General features: G+C 44.1%; 1 protein-coding gene across 3 annotated transcripts in view; it reads right to left on the reverse strand.

The window, feature by feature from the left end:
• The window catches only part of ppp1r9ba (protein phosphatase 1, regulatory subunit 9Ba), a 64,879-nt gene that overhangs the window by 8,034 nt on the left and 39,404 nt on the right, over positions 1-17,441 (reverse strand). For 2 of the 3 annotated variants that reach the window (XM_021557542.2, XM_021557541.2), the window contains exons 3-9: positions 16,947-17,079; positions 12,580-12,700; positions 12,377-12,481; positions 7,976-8,111; positions 1,075-1,218; positions 858-911; positions 488-717 (exon numbers count right to left, since the gene is read on the reverse strand). In XM_021557542.2, the coding sequence (XP_021413217.2) occupies positions 488-717; positions 858-911; positions 1,075-1,218; positions 7,976-8,111; positions 12,377-12,481; positions 12,580-12,700; positions 16,947-17,079 (923 nt within the window). Of the gene's footprint in view, positions 1-487; positions 912-1,074; positions 1,219-7,975; positions 8,112-12,376; positions 12,482-12,579; positions 12,701-16,946; positions 17,080-17,441 lie in introns of those variants that run through there. The other variant, XM_036940802.1, reaches the window with a different exon arrangement.

Below are 17,441 nucleotides of genomic sequence, written 5' to 3' on the forward strand. Positions count from 1 at the left end.
GTCTCTGTCCATGCCGGAAAGAATAAGCGCAATTGATTATAGTCATTTAAGTTAATTACCACATTTCTGCTGTGAATTCATTTGCTTAAATGGAAACTACAACTCCCTTCAGCCCAGCGTCTCGCATCGTTCTTGACCTCTCTAGAGAAACGGCGTGCTGAGCTAAAAAAAAAAAATGTAAGTAATTGAACCAACGTGGGTCATTTAATGACAAACCCCCGCAATTTCAGTTAATCGCTCAGCACTACCACTTAAAAATCCCAGAATCCTCCATTCCTCTCTTCCTCTTACAAACTCCAGAATCTTCCATTCCTCTTTCTCCTATAAACCCCAGAACCCCAATCCTCTTCCTACTACAAACCCCCAGAAACCCCCCATCCCTCTCTTCCTCCTACAAACCCCAGAATCCCCCCATCCTTCTCTTCCTCCTATAAACTCCAGAATCCTTCATTCCTCTCCCTCCTACAAACCCCAGAATCCTCCTTACTTCTGCTGGTATTCCTTGATGAGGCGCTTGGCTTTGCTGTACTTGCGCTCCAGGGTCTGGTATTGGGCCTGTGTCTCCTTCAGGTGTTCGTCCACTGCCTGACACAGACTTTGGGCCTCCATCCAGTAGCCCTCCAGCTTCTCCATGCGCTCCTTGTTCTCCCGAACGCTCTGTTCCAGCTGGGCACGCTCCATGCGCCAGCGCAGCTTGTCCTGCTCTGCATGCGTCAGCTAGATGAGGGGAGAAAGTGTAAAGTTTATTCCTGTATACTTCTAGTTTACCCCTGTACTGTGTTTTAGTCCAGGGTTAAGGTGGGTCTGTGAAACAAGTCCCATGTTTGTTGGGTAATTGATTTTGGAGCAGGGATAACCTTTCTCTTCAGTTGTTGAATCTCGGCCTGGGTGACCGCATGCTTTATCTGAAGCTACAGAGGGAGAGAGCTGTTAAAAAAAAAAATGGACACCATGGCTCACTCCAGCCCAATGTCTCATCTCATCCGCTCTCTCAACAAGTAGTCGAATTGAATATAACCTTTTTCTCCATTTCGAGATGAACATTTGCCTTTGGCATCAAGCCTCCCTTCTCACCTCTTTGAACTTGTGGGCCAGTTTCTCAGGGTCCATCTCCATGGGAGAGAGCATGTCCTCATTCTCCGCCAGGTCAAACACCTCTATGGCGTTGGGGAACATGGGGCTCATCTCCTCCTCCTCGTCTGTGGCATACTCACCTGTCTGGAGGACATTCGGAAGATTCGGAGTGTATTCACAATATATTCAGAGAGTGCATTCAGACATTCCTGTCATGTTTCTGTCTTGTTGTGAACCAACAATGTCGTCACACAGTAACCATACCTGCCCATGTAACTACCATGTGAAGTAAATACATGGTTTTACCAAATGGGAACCAAGGTTTTTTGGGGGTCCTCACAGGATAGGCCTCCATTTCTAGTTCTAATCAATGTTTTCCCTCTACCCTCAAATGGCCACTAGATGGTGAAGTTGAGCATAGAGGAAAAAGCCCTCAAGGAGTAGAACGATAGTGGGCCAGAATTGACACCCTAGAATTGGGCAACCACCATTTTGTGTTTACCAGGCAAGCTTGTCAGAAGGCAAAGCTTGTCAGGGGACTCAGTGAATCTTTGTTGACAAATAGTCTACATAACAATTGATTATAGACACATTTGTATGTTGATTTGTGCAATAAATCCCACTCTACTGTACTGTCTATATGGACCTGGTGAGGTCAATAACAAAACACACACACATCTCTGTTAGAAAAAATAACATTTCCCCTTCCTTCTCACACACACACACACACACTCCTGGGGATGGGTACCGAAACCCAGTATTAAACGGGCCCCGGGGCTAAATTATTAAAGAACGTAGTATCGATAAGCTTCGACGTTATCGGTTCTGCTTTCGGTACTGGAGAAATTAAGAGAATACATTTCCTATTCATTATTGCTACATAAACGTTATCTTGCACATTTTCTCTCACCAACCGTTTCTAATTTGCAATAATATGAAGACATTCGTCTATGATGCATTTTCGCTTTTCCCAACCCAGAAGAGATCTCTCTCGCGCGTCTCTCACACGTTACAGCACGCTGCTCTTAATCAGTGACGATGGTGGAGCGAACCACACGTTAAAGTGTGGTTACACTTCACCAGAGTCGATGCTGACAATGCTCGGTGCCACAAGTGCAACAAGACTTTTGCTTGTAAGGGCAGAAACACAAGCAATCTGTCCAAACATCTATGGAAAGTGCATCATGTACCAGGCAGAGAAATGCACCGTTTTCGACTGCCTAGCTCGTAGTTCATCTCTTGCTTGATCTACGTTATGTACAGTGCCTTGCGAAGGTATTCGGCCCCCTTGAACTTTGCGACCTTTTGCCACATTTCAGGCTTCAAACATAAAGATAGAAAACTGTATTTTTTTGTGAAGAATCAACAACAAGTGGGACACAATCATGAAGTGGAACGACATTTATTGGATATTTCAAACTTTTTTGACAAATCAAAAACTTAAAAATTGGCGTGCAGAATTATTCAGCCCCCTTAAGTTAATACTTTGTAGCGCCACCTTTTGCTGCGATTACAGCTGTAAGTCACTTGGGGTATGTCTCTATCAGTTTTGCACATCGAGAGACTGACATTTTTTCCCATTCCTCCTTGCAAAACAGCTCGAGCTCAGTGAGGTTGGATGGAGAGCATTTGTGAACAGCAGTTTTCAGTTCTTTCCACAGATTCTCGATTGGATTTAGGTCTGGACTTTGACTTGGCCATTCTAACACCTGGATATGTTTATTATTGAACCATTCCATTGTAGATTTTGCTTTATGTTTTGGATCATTGTCTTGTTGGAAGACAAATCTCCGTCCCAGTCTCAGGTCTTTTGCAGACTCCATCAGGTTTTCTTCCAGAATGGTCCTGTATTTGGCTCCATCCATCTTCCCATCAATTTTAACCATCTTCCCTGTCCCTGCTGAAGAAAAGCAGGCCCAAACCATGATGCTGCCACCACCATGTTTGACAGTGGGGATGGTGTGTTCAGCTGTGTTGCTTTTACGCCAAACATAACGTTTTGCATTGTTGCCAAAAAGTTCAATTTTGTTTTCATCTGACCAGAGCACCTTCTTCCACATGTTTGGTGTGTCTCCCAGGTGGCTTGTGGCAAACTTTAAACAACACTTTTTATGAATATCTTTAAGAAATGGCTTTCTTCTTGCCACTCTTCCATAAAGGCCAGATTTGTGCAATATACGACTGATTGTTGTCCTATGGACAGAGTCTCCCACCTCAGCTGTAGATCTCTGCAGATCATCCAGAGTGATCATGGGCCTCTTGGCTGCATCTCTGATCAGTCTTCTCCTTGTATGAGCTGAAAATTTAGAGGGACGGCCAGGTCTTGGTAGATTTGCAGTGGTCTGATACTCCTTCCATTTCAATATTATCGCTTGCACAGTGCTCCTTGGGATGTTTAAAGCTTGGGAAATCTTTTTGTATCCAAATCCGGCTTTAAACTTCTTCACAACAGTATCTCGGGCCTGCCTGGTGTGTTCCTTGTTCTTCATGATGCTCTCTGCGCTTTTAACGGACCTCTGAGACTATCACAGTGCAGGTGCATTTATACGGAGACTTGATTACACACAGGTGGATTGTATTTATCATCATTAGTCATTTAGGTCAACATTGGATAATTCAGAGATCCTCACTGAACTTCTGGCGAGAGTTTGCTGCACTGAAAGTAAAGGGGCTGAATAATTTTGCATGCCCAATTTTTCAGTTTTTGATTTGTTAAAAAAGTTTGAAATATCCAATAAATGTCGTTCCACTTCATGATTGTGTCCCACTTGTTGTTGATTCTTCACAAAAAAATACAGTTTTATATCTTTATGTTTGAAGCCTGAAATGTGGCAAAAGGTCGCAAAGTTCAAGGGGGGCGAATACTTTCGCAAGGCACTGTATGTATGCTAGCAGCCTAGAGCCCACACACGGAGTTACAACATTTATGCGAACATGGGTTCATGATCAAAAGTAACCATTAGCCAGCTGATTGTTTAGCCATGGGTGCGTTCATAAATTCAATCACCCATGTAAAGTTTAAACTTTTTTTGTTAAAGTTGCAGCTGCAATGAACCAACCCACTCCTCCCTCTAATACCACTGGTCCAAGGCATAGACAAGCCCAAAGCCCCTTCACGTTGTCAGCTAGTGGGAGGATGACTGAGGAGAGGGTGAATGAGTGCCACCTTGCCATGACCAAGTTCATAGTGAAAGGCCTACACCCCTTTGCAACATTGGAGTCCAAGGGCTTTAGGTAACAGTCTGTCAGTTTTTACAGTGGGGAGAACAAGTATTTGATACACTGACGATTTTGCAGGTTGTCCTACTTACAAAGCATGTAGAGGTCTGTAATTTTGATCATAGGTACACTTGAGAGACGGAATCTAAAATTCCAGAAAATCACATTGTATGATTTTTAAGTCATTCATTTGAATTTTATTGCATGACATAAGTACTTGATCCCTACCAACCAGTAAGAATTCCGGCTCTCACAGACCTGTTAGTTTTTCTGTAAGAACCCCTCCTGTTCTCCACTCATTACCTGTATTAACTGTACCTGTTTGAACTTGTTACCTGTATAAAAGACACCTGTCCACACACTCAATCAAACAGACTCCAACCTCTCCACAATAAAACAGAAGGTCCTCCACACCAGGGCAGTGTAAAACAGAAGGTCCTCCACAACAGGGCAGTGTAAAACAGAAGGTCCTCCACACCAGGGCAGTGTAAAACAGAAGGTCCTCCACACCAGGGCAGTGTAAAACAGAAGGTCCACCACACCAGGGCAGAGTACAAATCGCAAACTGGCAAAGTAGTGGCAGTGGAGATCTCAGACATTCTGTAAGAGTTTGAGATCGAGCCGAGCAAGATTGAGGTGGTGACTGTTGATAATGCTGGCAATCTGGATGTTGCCATCAAGAGGCTACACATTCTAAAAATAGGATGCTTTGCGCACACATTGAATCTGGCAGCGTAAAAAATCTACTAAATTTCTGGCAGCCAGAATCAGAGCAGTGGTCATGTGGTTCAAGAGATCCTCGAAGGAACCACAGTCTTGAAGGAAAAGCAGCAGCTCCTTGGTAAAGAAGCCAGTTCAATCTATTAAAGTATTATTTCAAATTTCCCACATTTAACAATTTAATTCAATATTCAAGTGTGCGGTAATTAAATACATGTTGTTTTTTGTTGTTGTTTCAGGCCTTTCGCAACATTCACTCATCCTTGATGTGAAGAACAGATGGAACTATATCTAATGAGAGAGTCATGGAGCAGTATCCAGCCATCCAAGCAGCAGCCTTGGACCCACAACTGAGAACAGAAATGACCAAGGACAACCTGGACCGTCTGAAGGACGAGGACATCTGTAAAGCTGAGGAGTTTGTCCAGCTCATGAGAATCCTCTACACATCCACACTGTGTGTGTCGTGTGAAAAGAATGCCACCTGTGGACAGATCAAACCCATCCTCTAAAAACTGGAAGAGCACTTCACTGTGAAGCATGAAGACACAACGGTTTGTGGCAACCATCAAAGAGAACGTGTGGGAGAACCTCTCCGAGCGCTATCAGGATGAGGACATTCAAGCCTTCCTGCATGAGGCCACAGCAATGGACCCCAGATTTAAAGGTAGGCCGGTGAGTGACAGGACACCTCGTCCCTCACCCTCAGCGAGCGTGTTGAGCTAGAGGTCGAGCTCTACAAAGGCCTGCCTCCCATCTCCATGGCTGAAGATCCTGTGATGTGGTGGTGGGAGAATAGAGCTACTCTGCCCCTCCTCACAAACATTGCAACAAGCTACCTCTGTGCTCAAGTCTCCTCCACCCCTAGCGAGAGGGTATTTTCGACTGCAGGGAACACGATAAGCCAGGAGAGGTCCTGACTTCTGCCAGAGAAGGCAAATATGTTGATCTTTCTCCAGAAAAACTGCTAAGAATTGTTAGTCCTTCTGCAGCCCACCTGCATGCCCCACCCGTGTTGCTCTATACCACTGTATTGTCTTCTGCAGCCCACCTGCATGCCCCACCCGTGTTGCTCTATACCACTGTATTGTCTTCTGCAGCCCACCTGCATGCCCCACCCGTGTTGCTCTATACCACTGTATTGTCTTCTGCAGCCCACCTGCATGCCCCACCCGCGTTGCTCTATACCACTGTATTGTCTTCTGCAGCCCACCTGCATGCCCCACCCGCGTTGCTCTATACCACTGTATTGTCTTCTGCAGCCCACCTGCATGCCCCACCCGTGTTGCTCTATACCACTGTATTGTCTTCTGCAGCCCACCTGCATGCCCCACCCGCGTTGCTCTATACCACTGTATTGTCTTCTGCAGCCCACCTGCATGCCCCACCCGCGTTGCTCTATACCACTGTATTGTCTTCTGCAGCCCACCTGCATGCCCCACCCGCGTTGCTCTATACCACTGTATTGTCTTCTGCAGCCCACCTGCATGCCCCACCCGCGTTGCTCTATACCACTGTATTGTCTTCTGCAGCCCACCTGCATGCCCCACCCGTGTTGCTCTATACCACTGTATTGTCTTCTGCAGGAAAATAGTTTAGTTAATTTGTTTTACATTTCCATCATCACAACATTCGAGTCCATAATAGTGATTTGTTCAAAGCTTTGCTGTTTCTTTTGCTGTAAATAATAGTGTACTTATTTTACATTTCAGAAAATAAAGCAAATGTTAATTCTGTTCTTCATTTGTTTTGTTTTTTTCGGAGTAAAAAATAACTAAAAAGAACCGGATCGATAAGCAGTATCGGTAAGAGCAGTAAAGCCTTAAAATCTCACACAACACACAGACATTTCAAATATTCCTTTAACAGCCGCCTGGGACAAGCCCCAACAAAAGCTTTTCCTAACCTTGTCACACCAATGAGTCACTCTCTCTGAGGCAATGCCACACACATCCCCAGCCCCCCCCCCCCCCTCCCCCATCAACCCTGGGATGTGTGCTCGTCTGAACCCTCCCAGTTGGACCAAGCATCAAAGCCCTGAACACGCCTGTCACAACAACACTGTCTGATGTGTCAACTCTCCAAACGTGCTGAAAGTGTTTACGCCGTTTGAACGTTGCATAGCCAACCGGAGTTGAAGAGAAACTAACAAAGTGCAGAGACTGGGGGATGAGCCGGAGTCACATAGGCATCGTTAGATGGCACTGTCCTATCAATAAAAACAAGGCCAAATAACATGAACTCTTCATTTTTAAACGCATTAGAAAGGACGTGTATGGTAACGCATCTTTAGCAGGAAATGACATTGATGCAGGCTCAGATCTGTTGGGAGGGGGGCATGTTCTGATGGGGAGACACAGTGTGATGGAATACCAGACCTGGGTCGTGGCATCTGGCCCGCACTTGTCTGTCTTTCACACCCAAGCCCAGACATCTCTTGAACGTGATTGAATTTAACAAGGAGACGGATTCAATTAATTCAAGCATTTCCTCTCCATGGAACTGAGACTGAGGGGAGACAAGGAACTGAGACAATTGCTGGGCTGGGTTTCATTCCACAACACTTTCCCCTGCTGTATATGTCCTTATTCAGCCCCTTTCAAAGATCTGAGATGACTGGGCAGGTACAAAGCACTACGTGCACCTAGGTTCCGTCATATTGCTTAAACCTATCCGGTCCTGTTAGATCAAGTGAAGGGGAGGTGAACAAGGAGTGTCCCTTCTAGAAGGACCGTTGTATTATTCCATTGTGAAGGGAGCCTGATGGAACATCGGATAGTGATGCGGAGGAAGTGTCAAACGCTTCTTAAGCGCCATCTTGTTCAGTCATATTATTGACTGGTGGAAGGAGTGGAGATGTTTTGGAGGGGCTGAACTAATATTTTTATATAACCGGTCAGAAGTAGTGCACGATAAAAGGAATAGGTTGCCATTTGGGACACAGCGATGTGAGCCCCCTCACCTCCTCGTCCTCCTCCATGTACTGGCTGTAGCGCTGCTCCATCATCTCTTTCTGCCAGCGCTCCTGCTCCAGGGTCTGTTGGATCAGCTGGGCCACCTCGCTCTGCTCACCTGGCTTCTCTCGGCCAATCATGAACCTGCATGGGCAACAACGACCAATGGGGTGAGTGGAAAGGCATGTCTGTCAAGGAGTAGCCAATGGGAAGCTGGGGGTAGAATTGAGTGGGTGGCAAGGTAAACCTAGGGTAGGGTAGTTAAGTTTAGGTCTAGTGGTTGCAACGTCAGAAGATAGATGTGCTATTGTCACAGAAGGACCATACGGTAGAATTCAAAATCACTCATCCGTTACATTTGCCAAGACATTAGCCCCCAGTTTACAAGCAAGTGCAAGCCAGGGCAGCAACTTTTGACGGGAAATTAAAATGAAAGCTTGTGCCTGGAAGGAACATGTCACTCACTGTACATGGACGGATGAGTTGACATCACTAATGAGAATCAAGGAAAAATGTGTAGAATGAGTAGAAAATGTGATAAAGATAGCCCTGAGGGAGAAAGACAATTCAGTGAATAAGTGTGGCACGCCATCAGAAGAGAAGATTATGGCGGTGTCTGATATGGCACATTATTCCCTATTTAGTGCACTACTTTTGCCCAGAACGCTACACAGGGAATAGATTGCGATTTTAGACACAGACTTTTTCTATGCATCACAGATAATAACAATTAAACAAACAAATGTCAGTCCTGGGGACCAGAAAGCATGAGAGAACATGCATGTTTCATAGAATGTGGGACCGAAGCGTCTACAGAGACATTTCATCCGTAGCAGAACTGTCTGACAGTTATCCTGTTGCACATGAGACCCTTAAGACCGCGACACCGGTTCTGGCTGTCACATGTTGTCAAATGGAATGACCGAGCGGAAAGACCTCAACTGGACGCTTGCCTGGAGATCATTTTCCGCACTCAAGCATGTGTGCAAAGCAACCTGATGCACATTGACACGTAAGACACAAAGAAAAACATAGTGCTGTCGCTAATACCACATTTTTACTCAAAGTGATTCTCTCAACAGAATATCGTATTCCTTGACGTAAGTGCACTAGACAAAAGGATGAAAACAATCATTTCTAAATGGATTATAACGTGATGTATTTTTGTACACCTAATATGGTTTACTGCAGGGGGGAAAAAAATAAATGGCATTGATCACTACATCATAAAAATGACCCTAAGTGAGATATAAACGAACAACCCTCTGGTCACCAATCTGTATCCCTGCAAGAGACTAGACTACCACACATGCTCAATGAGACCTAAGAGAGCGGTAGCTACATAACTCAACACGACCGCTGGCACCACTGTGGCATCCAGTGTGAGCGGGGGGGGGGGGGTTCCGTGATAATGTTGTGAGTGTGTGAGGGTTAAGAACCCACTAGAGGCCCCCTCAGTTGCCCGAGGATAAATAACTCAGTGGTGGTCAAAAGGGCGGAAGAAATGGTGGCTAGGAATCTAACCACTATGTGGAAAAGCCAAGCTGTGCACGGAAAAAGATGGCAAGCAAATATGACGCCTAACCTCGCCAGCATTTTCAAAGCAAGCCACGCCATCTATTTTCTGTGACTATGCTGAATCATATTCACCAAAGAGACGGCGCTTTTAATTTTGGACCAATCAAAACATCAACACCTGTCAGTGCAACCCCTCAGCAGCCTGTGAGGATGATCGACAGATGCTAAATCAATGAATATTCACACGCTCAGAGACGCTCTCCATCCAGCCTGCAGGACATGAGGCGACGTGGAAAACAACCAGGCCTAGTCTGGAACCATCTGTACGTGTGAATCTGCAAGTATCCCCCCTGCCATCATCTTTACAAACCCATCCGCCTTTGGATGAGGTCAAACACCAGCATTCTCCACAGAGATTGTCTAGAGACAAATCCATTTATTGGATTTGGATTAAAATGGGTACAAAAATGAACAATACGTGGCAAATTCACTTTGAAAAAAGCTGCTTCCACAAAGGGAGACAAGAGTCCGATTGGGTAGGCGATGACATTTTTGGGGCATCCCCCCTCCATTGGTTACAGTCCGTAGTGTTAGACAGCAACCTGAGCTTGGTCCGAGAATCAGGTTGGACCAGGCTGTTTTATAAATAGCTTCGCCACTCCCTCACCGACCTCTCCACTATCTCCCTGGGATCCAGGCCCATGTATTAATCAGGCTCTCCCATCTCTGGGTGGCTGTGATGTGAAGACAGGGAGAGACGTCTCTGCTCGCCTAGCTACACTACAGTCAAACTGCCCCGCCAAATAACACAAGGACCCCCACAGGCAGTTAAAAATGCAGGAGAGGGATGAGGGGGGAATAGGGCAGGACGATATGGCCAAAATATTATATCACGGTATTTTAAAAAAAAAAATGGATGGTATGATGGTATTTTTTGTTTTTGAATAGTAAAAGTTCTACATTTGCTTTATGAGTAGTGAGTGAGCCTAGGGTGGCAACACATATATTCTAAGTGATTTCAATGAGTCTTTCTCCATTCTGATTGCTTTATACTGTTCAATTCAACTTCAACCAAAACAAATTTCAGTACTTTTATCATTTCTGCATTTCCTGCACTCAATTGCATTGGTGGAAAAAGTACCCAATTGTCATACTTGAGTAGAAGTAAAGATACGCTAATAGAAAATTAAGCAAAAGTGAAAAGTAAAAGTCACCCAGTAAAATACTACTTGAGTAAAAGTCTAAAAGTATTTGGTTTTAATAATACTTAAGTATCAAAAGTAAATGTATAAATCATTTCAAATTCCTTATATTAAGCAAACCAGATGGCAATTTTTTTATTTATTTACGGATATCCAGGGGCACACTCCAACACTCAGATATAATTGATAAACAAAGCACTTGTGTTTAGTGAGTCCTTCAGATCAGAGGCAGTAGATGACCAGGGATGTTCTCATGACAAGTGCGTAAATTGGAACATTTTCCTGTCCTGCTAAGCATTCAAAATGTAACGGGGAACTCTTAGGTGTCAGGGAAAATGTATGGAGTAAAAAGTACAGTATTTTCTTTAGGAATGTAGTGAAATAAAAGTAAAAGAAAAAAAATAGTCAAGATACAAAAAAAAAAAAAACTTAAGTAGTACCTGAAAGTATTTTTTACTTAGGTACTTTACACCACTGCTCAATTGAGATCATTTTCACACTGCCACGTAGGGCTGCACGATATGGGCAAATAATCTAGGACTTATTTTTAACCAAATGTTGCAATTGCAATTTGACTTGCGAATTAAAGCAAAACTGTTGGAATCGTGGAAATAGAATGACTATTCTAATTCTATAGCTAGAATATAATAGTGGGCACTTTGAATACAGTGTTGTTTGAAATGACAACGAATTAAAATGCCAGGGAGGAGTTATTGTGACAGTATAGGAACTAAATTATTTGTAAGTGTTTCCTAGGGGACCCTATCAGCTTTGGCGACGTTGCATGTTTTATCTTAGCTACTTCATGTAGCTAACATTCTTGCTTTGCATATTCCTCTTTGATTTAGAAGATACTGTTGCACAAACAACATGCCGATTTAGGTCTACACCATTACTGGTAGCTAGCTACGTTTGCTCTTACTCAGTACTTGTATTAGCTAGCTAGCTATTAGCATTAGCGGCTAAAAATGAGCATCTCACAAGATTTAGGGCAACTTGCTAAGAAAATACAAACTAGCTGTTTGCTGATGTAAGAAACACAAACGAATAGTGTCAATATAGAATGCTAGGGGATTTATATTAAGAAGCAAAATGAAAACAGCATTGATGTAATCAACATTGTTGTATGTGCTGCATTGACCATGCAGACTGAAGGCAAGTGTCTCTTGGTTGAGGAACATCAAATGCGCTCCTTGAGTGACAGGGGGCGTGGCTAGGTCTGTGGAAAGTGGCACGGAGAGAAAGAGTGGAGAGAGATGACTAAAGTAGCGAAGTAAACTAACAAAATGGATGTTACACACAGCGTATAACATTTAACAAACAAAACATTCAAATAACGGTATAGAAGGTCAAGTAAAAACCCAAATCTGTCCCTGCATCAATACCGGTATATCATAAAATAAGGTATACCGCCTAGCCCTAGGGGGGAATGGGGAATGGGATCCCGCTTGTGATCTGGTCTGAAGGGAGGTGGAGTTATTTGGGAGCAATAGTGTGTTTGGTTCCCTATCACCAGTCTTCATAAAGTGCTGTATCTAGACCCCATGCTTAGTTTCTCATGACAGATTTTGTCAGGGTACTGTTGAACCATATATGACCAGAGTGCAGTAAATACACAATATATACTGTACCAATAGCTTGATGTTGAAACCTAGTGTTTATTGACAGCTATTGGGTGAGGGTTCTTACTTGACAGTGCCGGTAGTGTTCCTGAGGACGGAGGCAGCAAAGGCCTGGGTCACGCCCACCAGACTGGTCCCGTCCACCTCCACAATCAGGTCATTCACCTGGATCCTGCACAGGGGGGAGAGTGAGTGATGGGAAAAGAGGACAAGGAGCAAGGGAAAAACACAATTTTTGGATACACTGCTGAAACACAGATTGTTCAGAACCTTTCATCTCGGTGCGCAGCTCCTCCGTCAGTGACCGTCTTGACGAAGATGCCCAGTTTCTCCAGACCCATGTCAGCCCCGGCACCCATGCCGATGATGCTGATCCCCAGACCGTCCCCATCTGTGGAGAGGAGGGGATAGGATATGGGGAAATTGTATTTAATCAAATACTACAATAACCTCCATGAATATGAGAATGGGTTACCAAGAAAAACTTTAAAAAGGAGTTGGAGCACTCAACAAAAAAAGGCAGAGATGTATTTTTGCTCACTTTAATCCATTGTACAGGATCCATTGTTGTGTCTCAATGGGGCACTAGGCTAGAAATAGGAGCTAAGTGCAATGGTCAGGTCACTCCGCGGAAGACGTCAGTCAGGTGACTGTTCACATCCTGTACAATGGATTAAAGTGAGAGAAAAAATAAATCAATCTCTGCTCTTTTTTTTGTTTTAGTGCTCCAACTCCTTTTTACCTTGAATTCGTCCTTTTGGAAGTTTTTCTTGGTAAGCCATTCTCATGATTTTTGTCATTGTTGTTGAGCACCCCTCCTTTCCTTTGTTTGCTGAAGCGAGAAGGCCCACCTGAACTCTAACCTCATAAATGTTACCGTCCAGATGTAAGGAAATAAATGGAATAAAATGGGGGACCTTGACTTAAAGATAGAGTAGCTAGCTAAAACTACTACGCCATTATCCATATTAGAACCCAATTAGCCACTGCTAATTTAGTGTAATATAAATCCAATAAGGAGATAACGGGCGACTCTGAATTCATTAGCGACCACTTAGCACTTAGTGACCACTAAGGTGTTTCATCGTCATGTGTGGCTAGCAGATTTGTGAGAAAAAAAGTAAAAGGTTACTCAAAGACTTCAACTAGCTAGTTGAAGCAATTTAATGGGAACTACAGACTTCACTGAAAATGTTTAGCAACTAGTTGTAACTTTAATAGTTACAGTTCAATGTTTACAGTTAATTCTCTCTCTAGTCATCTTTCTGTTGTATTGGTTTATGCTATTGAACTCCAAAGCGACAGTCATGTGGAGCATAGTGGCGCAGCGGTCTAAGGCACTGCATCTGCCTGGTTAAATGTTTTTTTTGAATTTTTTTTTCTCTCAGTGCAAGAGGCGTCACTACAGTCTCTGGTTTGATTCCAGGCTGTATCACATCCGGGGCGTGATTGGGAGTCCCATTGGGCAGCGCAAATTAGCCAAGTGTCGTCCGAGTTTGGCCGGGGTAGGCAGTCATTATTAATAAGAATTTGGTCTTAACTGACTTGCCTAGTCAGGAGGCTGAAGAAATGTGGCTTGTCACCCAAAACCAGCACAAACTTTTACAGATGCACAATTGAGAGCATCCTGTCGGGCTGTATCACCGACTGGTACGGCAACCTCTGCAACTTTGCCCCCGGCCCACAACTGCAGGGCTCTCCAGAGGGTGGTGCAGACTGCACAACGCATTACCGGGGGCAAACTACCTGCCCTCCAGGACACCTACAGCACCCGATGTCACAGGACATCATCAAGGACAACAACCAACCGAGCCACTGCCTGTTCACCCCGCTACCATCCAGAAGGCGAGGTCCAGTACAGGTGCATCAAAGCTGGGACCAAGAGACTGAAAAACAGCTTTTATCTCAAGTTTCTTGGCAATTTCTCACATGGAATAGCCTTAATTTCTCAGAACAAGAATAGACTGAAGAGTTTCAGAAGAAAGGTCTTTGTTTCTGGCCATTTTGAGCCTGCAATCGAACCCACAAATGCAGATGTTCCAGATACTCAACTAGTCTAAAGAAGGCCAGTTGTATTGCTTCTATAAATCAGCACAACAGTTTTTCAGCTTTGCTAACATAACTGTGAAAGGGATTTCTAATGATCAATTAGCCTTTTAACATGATTAGCTAACACAATGTGCCATTGGAACACAGGAGTGATGGTTGCTGATAAATCGGCCTCTGTACGCCTATGTACACCTATATATCAGACAGGTCTATCATCATGATTCATCTAAATCAAACCTTTGCCTATAATTATTAAATGCAGTTTTTTTCATTCATTTTAGGTTTTGAATGAAAACGATTTACAGTTGGAATTTTAAAAAAATATATAAAAATTATTGTAAAAATGTAAATGGCATATGAGAATGACATTCTCATATGCCATTTACATTTTTACAATAATTTTGATATATTTTTTTAAAATTCCAGCTACAATAGTCATTTACAATATTAACAATGACTACTGTATTTCTGATATTTTCTAAGTGACCCCAAACTATGAACGGTGTATATTCTATACCATCTATTGCATCTTAGCCTATGTCGCTCTGTCATTGATCATGCATATAAAAAAGAAACATCACCTTTTCAGGACCCTGTCTTTCAAAGATAATTCGTAAAAATCCAAATAACTTCACAGATCTTCATTGTAAAGCGTTTAAACACAGTTTCCCATGACTGTTCAATGAACCACAAACAATTAATGAACATACCCCTGTGGAACGGTCGTTAAGACACTAACAGCTTACAGACGGCAGGTAATTAAGGTCACAGTTATGAAAACTTAGGACACTAAAGAGGCCTTTTTACTGACTCTGAAAAATACCAAAAGAAAGATGCCCAGGGTCCCTGCTCATCTGCGTGAACGTGCCTTAGGCATGCTGCAAGGAGGAATGAGGACTGCAGATGTGGCCAGGGCAATGAATTGCAATGTCCATACTGTGAGACGCCTAAGGCCGCTACAGGGAGACATGACGGACAGCTGATCGTCCTCGCAGTGGCAGACCACGTGTAACAACACCTGCAGAGGATTAGTACATCCGAACATCACACCTGCGGGACAGTACAGGATGGCAACAACAACTGCCTGAGTTACACCAGGAACGCACAATCCCTCCATCAGTGCTCAGGCTGTCCGCAATAGGCTGAGAGAGGCTGGACTGAGGGCGTGTAGGCCTGTTGTAAGGCAGGTCCTCACCAGACATCACCGGAAACAATGTCGCCTATGGGCACAAACCCACAGTCGCTGGACCAGACAGGACTGTCAAAAAGTGCTCTTCACTGATGAGTCACGGTTTTGTCTCACTAGAGGTAATGGTCGGATTCGCGTTTATCGTCGAAGGAAAGAGAGTTACACCAAGGCCTGTACCCTGGAGCGGGATCGATTTGGAGGTGGCGGGTCCGTCATGGTCTGGGGCGGTGTGTCACACCATCATCAGACTGAGATTGCAGACAATCTCAACGCTGTGTGTTACAGGGAAGACATCATCCTGCTTCATGTGGTACCCTTCCTGCCAGCTCATCCTGACATGACCCACCAGAAAGACAATGCCACCAGCCATACTGCTCGTTCTGTGCGTGATTTCCTGCAAGACAGGAATGTCAGTGTTCTGCCATGGCCAGCAAAGAGCCCGGATCTCAATCCCATTGAGCACGTCTAGGATCTGTTTGATCGGAGGGTGAGGGCTAGGGCCATTCCCTCCAGAAATGTCCGGGAACTTGCAAGTGCCTTGGTGGAAGAGGGGGGTAACATCTCACAGCAAGAACTGGAAAATCTGGTGCAGTCCATGTAGAGGAGATGCACTGCAGTACTTAATGCAGCTGGTGGCCACACCAGATACTGACTGTCACTTTTGATTTTGACCCCCAACCCCCCTTTGTTCAGAGACACATTATTCAATTTCTGCTAGTCACGTCTGTGGAACTTGTTCAGTTTATATCTCAGTTGTTGAATCTTGTTATGTTCATACAAATATTTACACATGTTAAGTGTGCTGAAAATAAACGCAGTTGACAGTGAGAGGACGCTTCTTTTTTTGCTGAGTTTATTTATATATTCTTATTCCATTCCATTAGGCGTTTGTTGTGGAATTGTTAAATAGTGCAGCAATATCTAACAAGTAATATCTGAACTAGAAGCACAAACATTTCTTTACAAACGCAATAACATCTGCTAACCATGTGTATGTGACCAATAAAATTTGATATGATTTTGATAAAGGTTACATTTAAAAAATATATTTAAATACATTTTATGTATGTTTTCTTTTTTCTTTTTATTTAACCTTTTTTTTAACTAGGCAAGTCAGCTTAGAACAAATTATTATTTTCAATGACGGCATAGGTACAGTGGGTTAACTGCCTGTTCAGGGGCAGAACGACAGACCTTGTCAGCTTGGGGATTTGAACTTGCAACCTTTCGGTTACTAGTCCAACGCTCTAACCACTAGGCTACCCTGTCGCCCCTATGGTTGGCCCCAGCAGGAATCAAACCCACAGCCCTTGGTGTCGCACGCGCCAGGCTCTATCGACTGAGCCATGCAGGACTAACAATGTTCTGTAATGCTCTAGAAGATTCCACCAGGTTGTACCTTTCTCTAATTCCACAGGGAAGAGGTCCAGTCTCTCCACCCTTTTCTCCAGCTCGTACTCAGCCGACGCCGCCATGGGGTCCACGTCATCATTACGCCGGTCGTAGTCCTCGTTGGAGTACGTGGTGAACACCTGCCAAGAGAAGACAAAAGGTCATAGGTCAGTTTGACACTCACCAACACACAAGGTTTACACCACAACAGGTTTCCCATAGAGAAGACATTTCCTCGAGGAGAGTCATTCCCAAACTGTGGGGAGCGCACCCGGTGTGAACAGTTTGTGTTATGAACAGTGCTCTTGCCCAGAAAAATAGACGTGGCATGTGTGTGCGCAGGGTAGGCGCAGGATGTTCCCCAATGCTGAAAAGGCGCCCCCCCCCCCGAGTGGAAAAAGTTTGGGAACCCCTGCTCTAGAAAATTATTTAAGGTCAGTTTAGCATTTTCACCACTAATGGTTAAGGATAAGACTACGGGAAGAGTAAGCTGATCCTAAAA

This window comes from Oncorhynchus mykiss, chromosome 13 (genome assembly GCF_013265735.2).
Source record: "Oncorhynchus mykiss isolate Arlee chromosome 13, USDA_OmykA_1.1, whole genome shotgun sequence".
Lineage (NCBI taxonomy): Eukaryota > Metazoa > Chordata > Actinopteri > Salmoniformes > Salmonidae > Oncorhynchus > Oncorhynchus mykiss.